Consider the following 11,601-nt stretch of genomic DNA (forward strand, 5'->3'; position numbering starts at 1 on the left):
ACACTTTATTGCTCTTTTTCGATAGTTAAAAGAGAGAAAGAAAATAAAAAATTTATACAAGGCCTAAAAAAAGTTTGGTCCGGGGGGTGCTGCCCCCCGCCAGGGGCGCCCTCCCTAGACCCCCGCCCGCTGACCGCGCAGCGAGACCCGCATGGGGGGGGGACCCCAGACCCTTCTCTTGTAAGGGCAAAAACTCTAAATCAGGCTACACAACTCATCAAGTTGAATGATGCTACCCACGCTGGGAGGAGCCCCCAAACCCCCTCCTGTAAGGGCAAAAACTATAAATCAGACTTCACAACTCATCAAGTTGAACGATGCTACAATCAGTGTGCAGGTTAGTCGGTGTTTGATAGAGCAATGTAGGATCGTCTGCTAGATGTGCACAGAAGTAGAAAGAGAAGGGAGAAAAAGTGAGAGGGTTGATGTTCATGGCCTTTTCCAGCGGGAACTCTTAGTCTTATGTGGAAGGTCCAGTTCCGATTTTATCGGTTCGAGTCGGACAAAACCAGATCCATCGGAAGCCATCGTTCCCCGTTTGGGTGCACGGCACCAGAGACTCGTTCAGATCCGAATCATATCTTATCGTCCGTATCGGGAATCGATGGCCTATAAAAATGGAGTTGGAGTGGCGTTTTCCTGCAACCACACGGGTAGTGACGTCACTGAGCGAGCGTCTTCCTCTCCTTCATTTCTTCAACCTTCCCCCTCTTCATGATCGAGGATGGCGTTCCTTTCTCTGTAAACCCTAGCTCTCGTTCAACCACAATGACAGCGATCAGCGGCCGATATCGCTCCTTCTCTTGAATCGGATAGCGGATCCGGATCTTCTCTGCCGACGTTTGCTTCCGAGGGATGATGGAGAGGGATTGGGACGGGGAATAAGACCAGCACCGCCTCATCGAGCATCCGGAGGAAAGGGCGACGAAGATGCAGCGGTTGAACTTCGAAATCGGCGATGAAGTTCGGAGGATTTCGAGGTTTCGGCCGCTCGGGGCGATCAACAAGTGGTATATCTTAGCGATCGGCGTTCCTCTCGTCGTGGTCGTCTTCTTCTTCTCCGTTGGTTCCGGTAAATTCTTCGGTGATTTCACTTCGTTGAATTTAAATGGCGTTCCTTATTCGCCTGCAGATGGGATGCGCGAATCCGAGTTGAAGGCCCTTTATTTGTTAAGGTTGCAGAAGCTAGGATTTCTAAGGCTGTGGAATCTCACTTTAGCCGATTCCACGGCTCCGAACTCTTCGTCTATCATCAGCTCCAATTCATCTACAATTGCTAGTGATTCCAGTAAGAGCAAGGCGCCTGAGCCCTCGATCTTGATCGAGGATCTCAGATCCGAATTGCTTAGCCAGATTAGGATGAATGAACAAATTCAACACACATTGCTATCTTCGCATGTATTCGGGAATGAATCGGAGTTCTTTGAGCGTGATTCCCCCGATTTTGGTGTCAATGGGGTGTTTAGGGTTAATAGATGTGGGAAAATAGCTAATTCATCTAACTTGAGGAAGATTGAATGGAAACCTGACTCCAAGAAGTTCCTCTTAGCGATCTGCATCTCAGGACAGATGTCAAACCATTTGATTTGCTTAGAGAAACACATGTTCTTCGCTGCTCTTCTTGGCCGGACATTGGTCTTTCCAAGTTCTAAAGTTGATTATCAGTACGAGAGGGTTTTGAATATCGGCCACATAAATGAGTGCTTTGGTAAAAAAGTTGTATTAACGTTTGAAGAATTTTGGGAGAAGAGGAAAGGTCGATTGCATATAGATAAGTTTATCTGTTACATATCAAATCCGCCTTGTTATTTAGATGAAGAGCACATCAAGAAGTTGGAAAGGTTAGGGTTTTCCATGGGTAAGCTAGATGCAGCGTGGCCAAAAGATTATAAGGAAAGTCGCAGAACCGATGAAGTAGTGGGGAAGTTTTCATGTACAGATGAAGTCCTTGCGGTCGGCGACTTGTTCTATGCCAATGTAGAGGAAGAATGGGTCATGCAAAGGGGAGGGCCAATAAAACACAAATGCAAGAGTCTCATCCAACCAAATCGCTTAATTATTCTCACTGCAGAGAGATTCATACAAACTTTCTTGGGAGAGAATTTCATAGCCTTGCATTTCAGACGTCATGGGTTTTTGAAGTTCTGGTAACCTTTCTTTGTCTTATCTTTTTTCGGGTTCTCCTATTTTTCTCCATTACCCAATGGGCTGTAATACCCTGATCTGTGACTTCGAGAGTGCAAGTTTGGTTGGTATTACTTCTGAGAAGGAAAGCATACAAATTTTACACAGAGAAAACATAGCTAATTTTTTTTCATTCTTTTCTAGTAACTTACTTTCTTATATAAAGTTCATCATTCATAGTAAAATAAAATAACAAATACATGAGTGTTCAATGACAAAAAAATAAAACTACCAAAGTACTTTGTTGAAGTAGTCGATCATGTTCTGCATGCGCTAGTGTGCCTGAAACCTATACTTGTAATTATACAGGAGTGAGTCTACAGTCCAGTAAAGAACATTTATAATAAAATAAGAACTTTAACTTACAACTTTAGTGAGTTCTAAGCCCTAGTCTGAGTTTAGTTTTTGACACATCACACAAGGTTTGTATGTTTTATTTTTTTTTCTTTTAATTCTCCCAAACGCTCTCACACCAACTATAGCACTAGGTCGGCTATACCGCTCATAGCCGTCTATGGGCGTAGCAACCCGCGTAGAACACCTCAATTCTACAATGTTGGTCAAACTATGAATCATACACTCCTAGTGATCCTCGGATCACCAGACACTACAGTGAAACAAAATGGAGACTCCACCGGTAGCTAGCCGGGAGGTCAGGCTCAAACTCAATCTCAGTATGATTCATGTTACATACTAACCACGATGTCTTTTAACCATCTATGATTATCTAGTGTCCATAAATACTGTGTGTATATAATCCTAAATCATATTTTAAGTTTATTATATTGAACCATATTCTCAAACTCGTGTTTCACTCGTTATCTCACGAGTGATATCGTGAAATGATCACGACAGATCTTACTCTCAATCTGAGAATGACATTAAGGTTCACACTTGAATCATACTAAGCATGCAACGATGTAAAGTTTCTACGTCGTTAAATTACCGACGACCCACTCTCCATGGTGTCTGCACTCTAGCCATGAGCCGAGTAGCCCTTTTTACAGATCGTCACTTTTGAGATTTAAGGGGTTATGCATGTTAATCTCAATGTAAAAATTCATGTGACATAAATAAAATAAAGGGATTCAAGTCTAATCGCAATCTCATCACAATGCATGTTATTACATATATATGTTATCACAAAAACAATCTCTTTCTAATATACATGACATATCACGATTAATGTATACATATAAACATCTAAATGCAATGCGTGGTTATTTTACGCATATCATGTTCACACTCAAGAGCTATCTTTTTAATCATGCTAATACACAACATTAACAATAACATGCAACGCAAAAAAAATTATTCACAACTAAGATTACTTATAATATCCCTTATCTCGAATACGAATGCTAAGCTCTGGTCGCAATCGAGTCTCAATGGGCTCTGGCAATAGGATCTGATCATCACACAAGCATGTTCATATTAATACACATAACTTCTTATATTTTGATAAAATTACCAAAATACCCTCTCGAGTTTACTCATCAGGCCTCAATTTTTGTGTTACTAATTTGACCAAAACCAGAGGACAAGGAGATTCTCCTCTACGATGCGAGTCTAACGCACTAAACCTTACATAATTATGAGTTTATAATGCAAAGTTATGCTTATTTTACTTAATCAGATCTTAGGTATATATAAGGGTAATTTGGTCATTTCAACTCTTATGATTTGACTTGACTCGTCCTAGATCTGAGCATCTTTTAATTGAATATTCGTGAAGCATGTCTAAGTTACCCTCTGAAAGCCACAGACAACCGTGTACCAGCAGGGTTTGATTCAGTGTCTTCATCTCAACACTCTTACAACCACTCCGCTGGCCATACCAGTGATCCCGCAGTCCTAATAATGTTTATGACATAACTTTCATGATATGAAAAATTTTTAAGACAATTTCCTATAAGATATGGGGCTGGATCAGGATGAGTCAAGATGGGGTGCAATCACATGACACAAAATTTGTGCATTAAGAACCTGATTGCCCACCAACAAGCCTTGGGCCTCACAACTGACAGGGCTTGTCCTCAAGATAGAGGGTGATCAGGTGCTTAATGCACAAATATTTGTGCAATCATATTTGACCTGATCTTTTCTGGATCAGGATAATGCCATGCAATTTACTTTGTCTATATCCCATCTCGTCCTTGTCATATATCCAGTAAAATAATACCTACTAATTATTATATTATTATTGCCATTAAATATCAGAAACCAAAAATCCTCCAAAACGATAGGAAAAATATACACATGAGTAAGGTGGGTAAAAATTTGCCACCATTGTCGTACACAAAATAACAAATATATTTTCAACAAGGCACTAGTTCGTTCGAGCCAAACCTTTGAGCACAATCAGCACCTAAACTAAGATGGTAAGTCTGGATCTAGGATCAGGTGTCATTACATGGCACAATTTGAAGTGTGCCGCTGCATCTGATGTCCTCCATCTTGGGCTGACAGTCTGTCAGTTTTGGGCCCAAAAGCAGATGGAGGTCCGCCAGGTGCAGAGGCACACTCCAAGTGTGCCATGTAATGGCACCTGATCATGACTGTGTTGGAAGGTTGCAGTTTCAAAACCCAATGATATAGTTGTGTAACTGGTAGGGTCTGCCTAACCCCAACTTGCCTTTAAAAAAAATGTCTATGTCAAGCTAGCCCAACCAAACTTAATTGAGTGACTTTAGTCCTACACAACTTGGTCAAGTTGCTCAAAGGACAAAGTTGCCATTTTCGGGGTCAGAATTGTTGCCACTCTATGCGTTTCTGTTTCCTCAATTATTTGCCATAAAATAACAATTAGAAAAAATAAATTTTATCAGAGATTTGCAAGAAAATGCTCTCACACCAACTATAGCACTAGGTCGGCTATACCGCTCATAGCCGTCTATGGGCATAGCAACCTGCGTAGAACACCTCAATTCTACAACGTTGGCCAAACCAAAAATCATACACTCCCAGTGATCCTTGGATCACCAGGCACTGCAGTGAAACAAAAAGAGGATCTCACTGGTATTTAGCTGAGAGGTCAGGTTTAAACTCAATCTCGGTATGGTTTATGCTACATCCTAACCATGATGACTTTCAACTATCTATAGTTGTCTAAAGTCCCAAAGACTGTGTGTATATAATCTCAAGTCATATTTTAAGTTTATTACATTGAACTATATTCTCAAACTCGTGTTTCACTCATCATCTAATGAGTGATATCGTGAAATAATCACGACATATCTCACTCTCAATCTCAGAATAACATTAGGGTTCATACGAATCATACTAAGGATGCAACGATGTAGAGTTTTTACCTTGTTAAATCACCGTCAGCCCACACTCCATGGTGGTTGCAATCTGGCAGCGAATCAGTTAGCCCTTTCTACAGGTCGCCACTTTTGGGATTTAAGGGTTTATGCATGCTAATTTTAATGTAAAAATTCACATGACATGAATAAAATAAAATGACTCAAAGTCTAATCGCAATCTCATCACAATGCATGTTATTATATAGATATGCTATCATAAAAACAATCTCTTTCTAATATGAATGACATATTATGACTAATGTGTTCATATAAATATCTCAATGCAATGCATGGCCATTTTACGCATATTATGTTCACACTCAAGAGCTATCTTTCTAATCATGCTAATACACAACATCAACACTAACATGCATCGCAAAAAAGGTTTATTAACAACTAAGATTACTTATAATATCTCTTACCTCGAATACGAATGCTAGGCTCTGATCGCAATCGAGTCTCAAGAGGCTCTAATAATAGAATTTGATCATCACACAAATATGTTTGTATTAATACACATAACTTTTTATATTTTAACAAAATTACCAAAATAATACCCCTCCCAAGTTGACTTGTTAGGTCTCAATTTTTATGCTCCTGATTTGACCAAAACCAGAGGACAAGGAGATTCTCTTCTACGATACGAGTCTAACGCACCAAACCTCACTAAATTCTGAGTTCAGAGTGCAAAGTTATCCTATTTTACTTAATCGGATCTTGGGTACACACAAGGGTAATTTGGTCATTTCAATTCTTATGATTTGACCTGACTCATCCTAGATCAAAACAGGTTCGCTCTGAGCTTAGAGTACTAGGTTTACTGAACTTAGTCTCAACCCATCTGGGTTTGGTTCAAAAACTCAATTGGATTCTCAAAATTCAAAATAAATCACAAATTGGATCCAGATTCATTTCTAATCTGGATCCCAAATTGTTAGACTGAATCCAAACCCAATTCTGGTTTGGATCCAGAACTGATTCATTCAGTTATGAGTTAGATCTGAATCCAGAACTATCAGACTGGATCCAGACCCAGTTCTGATCTGGATCAAGAACTGATCCATTCAATTGGATCCAGATCTAGTTCTAATATGGATCTAGCACTGATCTGAACCAGATCCAGTTTTGTTCTGGATCCAACACTGATTTGAATTAGATTCAGTTCTGATCTTGATCCAGATCTGTCAGATAGGATTTAGACCTAGATTTATCTGGATCCAGTTCTATTTAGATCGATCCAGACTGACTAGATCGAACTAGACCCATATTCGGTCTGGTCTAGATCAGACTGGATCCAAACTGAGAACCGAGACCCAGTCGGACCTGATTTGGTCTGGTTCACACCCAGACCGGTTTGGCCTGACTGAGTTGGTCTGAAACCGGTTTGACTCTGTACCAATTTTTTTTTACTTACCTGGTTCGGTCTGGGTCGCTCCCAGACCAACCCAACTTTAATACAAAGAGCGAAAGGGGGGCAGCCACAACCGACCCTCACCCTCCCTCTCTGTTGCAGAGGGGCCGACACTCTCTCTCTCTCTCTCTCTCTCTCTCTCTCTCTCTCTCTCTCTCTCCATCCTTGTCGGGGTTTTCCTTGTTTTTTTTTCCTGCAACTCACCAACAGCCATGGCTGTCGACCCTTAGATTGTCCGGAAAAAAACAGAAAAGAAAGAAAGAGTGGCATACCTGGCATCGCCGACCAAAATTCCGGTAAGCCCCCCCTCCCTGCTGCTCGTCATTTTCCTCTTTTTTTTTTCTTCACACCTCTCTCGCTTTGTCGCTCTTCTTGCTTGATCGATGGGTGGACGAGACACACCCTGAGGACTTTTTATAGCCTTCACGGTGGGTGAGGATAAGCCTCACCCCCACCCGTCGATCGTGGGGGTGAAGTTTATCCTCATCCCTGCCTCTCTACGCTATTTGGGGGAAGGTGGTTCCCGAATTTGGGGGAACCATCTTTCCCGGTTCTATTTTTTCCTTTTTTATCGCTATCTTCCCACCCAACGTTGTTGAGTGGTTTTACACGGTTATTTAGATACTATGCTTTAACATCCATTGTCATGATGTTTTTTTGCATATGTGACTGTAGTTGACATGGATCTCTTCACTCAGATTTTTTTATGAATTATATAATACGGATCTCTCCTCTGAGATTGGTTTGTGTGACTCTCTTAACTCACACACACACACAGACAGAAGGGGAGAGAAAAAGTCTAGCTACAGGAATCTTTTGCTTAATCTGATTCTGTAGTTGTGTTTATCATCATTTATTTACTAGAGAACATGCTTGGCTACTTTGCTCCTACAATTTGTTTTATGCATTTCAACCAAGTTTTATCACATATTATTTATTTTCATTTGTTTAAAGCTGCATTAAGAATCAGGAACGAAAGGCAAGAATGCATGCCTGCTAGATCCTCTGTTAGTTTTGAATCTTTACTATTTTATATAATTGCTTTATTTCTTGTCTGCATGACTGCATCTTTACTTGTGATTGAGCTCAGATAAAGCCCGTTACCATTTTCACTTTTGGTGAAGGAGTATGTTTCCTTCTTTTGCCGAAGTGTATAACTGAAATCTCATCAGGAAATATCTTTGATAGTGGTCTTGGAGAGAGAGAGAGAGAGAGTCTGGTCAGGAAATATCTTTGGTAGCAGTCTTGGTGTTCACACACTTTGTTCAGTTATGTATGGAAATGATTGATATCTGCTCTTTATCCTATTCTTAAAATTTTTAGATGCATTTGTCCTTTCAAGTTAATTTTCCTGGTTTAATCATGCATTGCATATTTGCATCTGGTTCTTTTCTCCATTATTTTCCTAATATTTCCCTAATTTTTCAGCAATGCCAAAAAAGAGAGTTGTTTCTTTCCTATCCCTCAGGCAGCAGAGTGTATCCTTCGGAGGGTTGAAAAGGCAAATGCCCCAGTAATTTATCTTTCCACTGATGCAGCTGAAAGTGAAACTGATCTTCTACAGTCTTTAGTAGTTCTGAATGGGAAAGAAGTGCCTTTGGTTACAAGACCTGCTCACGCATGGGCTGAGAAATGGGATGCCTTACTGTACAGGAACCACCTTGGATCTGATCAGCAGGTCTCTCTCTCTCTCTCTCTCTCTCTCTCTCTCTCTCTCTCTCTCTCTCTCTCTCTCTCTTTTCTATGTGGATGCAAGTGCCTACACACACACAAATGCATGAACACAGGACATGCTTGGTGTGCTGTACATCTTTTCCAAATATGAATTTCCATAAATTTGGTAACTAAGAGGGTGATCATGATATATATATATATATATATATATATTATGTGTGTGTGTGTGTGTAAAAGCTTTCCGTCTGTATCAGGGGTATTTATGTGCTTCTAAAAGGTAATGCACGTTAGAGATACAGAAATGCATCTATTTCATCCCAATTTTAGGCAAAAAATGGATCAGATTTCTTCTTATATATTTTAAAATTTATTTAGCAATTGAAAAATAACTAACTTTGATAGATCCATATGGTCTGGACTCAACTACACACCACCCTTGACAGTTTTAAGACAGCTTTTAAGAGGTGTGTGTTTTTCTCCTTGAAGGTTGAAGCCATGTTAGACAAGACTATATGTGCAATGTCCTCTGTGTTCATTGGAGCATCTGGATCAACTTTCACAGAGGACATAATCCGCTTAAGAAGAGACTGGGGGTCAGCTTCGATTTGTGATGAATATCTTTGTGAAGGTGAGAAACCAAATTTCATTGCAGATATGGAATGAAAGAGACGATCGTTATCCCATTCTTCAAATAAGCGGTTACATGTAATTTGTGTTTGTTGTTTGTATATTATTCATGTATAATATGGTTGAATTTTATAGTTTTTTTGGGGGAATACTCCGGCTATGCTCAAGTTTCCATTCCATCCTATCCTCTTTCTCTTTCTAGCTTATAGTGGTGTGCTGTTGATTTACATGGTTTAGATCTCCAAAAGCAAAAATTAACTTAATCATGTTTGGCTTGACCCATTTACCATCTTCGTGAATTAAAGTTGACTCCATCATGATCTTGCGGGTCACTTTTAGACCATCTTCACCTTTATGGATTGCGAGTTATTGATTTTATGCACTAAAAGTTGAACCTTATGATATATTGGAGATCATTAAAGTTGCTAAGATATAAACAAGTCATGATCCACATCTGTGTACGGTTAGATCCAACATTCGGTGGTTACAGCCACAACGGACGAGAATGTGTACCAGTACCACCATATGATATCATGGTTGAGAACTATAATACTCTCTCTCTCTCGGTCTTTGTTCAACTTGCAGATATATTCTACATAGTTTATTAAATTGAAAACATGCCTAGATGAGCCATTTTCATGCTTAAATGCATTTTCGAGAAAAAAAATCAGCTTGCCCTATTGTATCAAAACTCGATGATTAAAAAAATAAAGTAGGAGGAGACCGTGAAGACGCACGAGGTTGAGCACATCCAACCACACCTGGAATCAGCAATTCTAGAGCTAAATTCGGGTCAGGCTGTACACCAGTTAGACCATGAAATGGAACAAAGTCGACAAGAGTGAGGAGGGTTCCATGAACTGGGATCGTCGCCGAGCTGCTACTTCCTCTTGAAATACGGAACCCAGTCATCCTCGCCTTCACAAAGGGACCACCATTTGGACATTAGAGTCGTGTTTTGAAGAGAAAGAGATCGGATGCAAAGACCTCAATGCTGCATATTGATTGTCTTCAAAAGTGTTCCATAAGAATGCCGTGAGGCGCTTGTTTTATCTCGGACTAGATCTTTGTGGGCATTTTGTATGCGCTCATGTATTAGCAGCACACGGCCAGGTAGCCCAAGATATCTCGCACACCACGAGTGCAGATTGGAGTCGATCCTGTCGACTACAGGGCGCCATAGTGGCCCCTTAACGAGACGCATATCAATTGGGAGCCCCAGGTACATAGTGGGTAAGGTTCCCACTAGACAACCAAAGATGGCAGCAACCCTTGCTGTTGTTAGGGGGTCTGAGTTGAAGAGAAGCAACTCGCTTTTGCTTTCATTTATCTGTAGTCATGAAACCAGCGTAAAAGATTTAACAGTGCAGGCGATGCGAGTCATCTAGTCCAAACAAGCCTCACCAGAAATGGCACAATCATCCGCATATTGCAACAGCATGAACTCATGGTCATGGAAGCGAAGAGGCTGTAAGCAGCCCGTGTCTGAGGCACACCGAAACAAACAGCAAGACGCCCTATGCAGCGATGTTGAAGAGGAGCGGTGAGAGTGGGCATCCCTGATGCAGTCCCCGATGCTGCTCAAAGAACTCCCCGAGTACGCCATTGATACTGAGAGCAGCGGAGGCGGGAGAGAAAATGACCTCTACTCATCTGCACCATTTCTCTCCGAACCCCGTATCTTTGAGCGTATGAAGAAGATATATCCAGGAGACCGAATCAAACACTTTCGATAAATCGAGTTTGAGCACAAAGGATGGTTTCTTGGATCTGGAAATGTCGTGCAACACCTCGTTTGCAAGGATGATGCAATCCTGCTGCAATAAAAGCTCTTTGGGAGCTGTCTATCAGCTTCCTGGCGACCACCCTTAGCCTGATGGTCAATGCTTTGGATAGGATCCAGTATAGTGCACTCAGAATAGAGATGGGCCTCAGGTCAAACACGTCATGGACTGTTCGATCATTCAAATGCCATTAGTAGTGATCAATTACTATGAAATTAGGATAAAAATAGAAAGAGGTTGGTTCTGGTATCGTCCCAAAACCATTTAAAAAAAAACATGAGGTATCCATCCATGCCCGTCCCCTTGAGGCTGGAAATGGACCAGACAACCTCATGTATCTCCGTAATCGTAAAAGGCACTTCAAGGATATTGGCGCCTTCCGCGTGTACTCTTTGAAAGACACTACAGAAATTCAAGTTTTACTGGCGAAATCACTGCAACAATAAAATCCTCGCCGATAAAGGTTTTACTGTCGCAATTTACATTCGCCCGTAAAAAAAACCTTTTTATTGGTGCACTTACTGCGCCAGTGAAAACCCTTTCATTGGTGCAAATTCAGCGCAAGTGAAAAGTTTCACTGGCACAAATTAAGCGCCAGTTCAGGGATTTACTGGCG

General features: G+C 40.9%; 1 protein-coding gene across 2 annotated transcripts; it reads left to right on the top strand.

Moving 5' to 3' along the window:
• Nucleotides 1-650: 650 nt before the first annotated feature.
• Nucleotides 651-9,368, top strand: LOC149846434 (O-fucosyltransferase 36-like). Of its 2 annotated transcripts, XM_089997992.1 has the most exons (4): nucleotides 945-1,041; nucleotides 1,133-2,147; nucleotides 8,329-8,578; nucleotides 9,061-9,368. In XM_089997992.1, the coding sequence occupies exons 2-4, from the start codon at nucleotides 1,138-1,140 to the stop codon at nucleotides 9,235-9,237; spliced, it is 1,437 nt and encodes a 478-aa protein (XP_089854118.1). In that variant the 5' UTR covers nucleotides 945-1,041; nucleotides 1,133-1,137; the 3' UTR covers nucleotides 9,238-9,368. The 2 variants fall into 2 exon arrangements, with proteins under 2 accessions (XP_089854117.1, XP_089854118.1); XM_089997991.1 differs by having other exon boundaries at nucleotides 651-2,147.
• The last annotated feature ends 2,233 nt before the right edge of the window (nucleotides 9,369-11,601 follow it).

Source organism: Nuphar pumila, chromosome 2, assembly GCF_984573655.1.
Source record: "Nuphar pumila chromosome 2, dmNupPumi1.hap1.1, whole genome shotgun sequence".
NCBI classification, from domain to species: domain Eukaryota; kingdom Viridiplantae; phylum Streptophyta; class Magnoliopsida; order Nymphaeales; family Nymphaeaceae; genus Nuphar; species Nuphar pumila.

Coding starts and splice junctions, on each gene's coding strand:
- LOC149846434 (XM_089997991.1), top strand. CDS start 931: ATGCAGCGGTTGAACTTCGAAATCGGCGATGAAGTTCGGAGGATTTCG. Junction 2,148..8,328: donor CATGGGTTTTTGAAGTTCTG/GTAACCTTTCTT, acceptor CTAATTTTTCAG/CAATGCCAAAAAAGAGAGTT. Junction 8,579..9,060: donor ACCTTGGATCTGATCAGCAG/GTCTCTCTCTCT, acceptor TTCTCCTTGAAG/GTTGAAGCCATGTTAGACAA.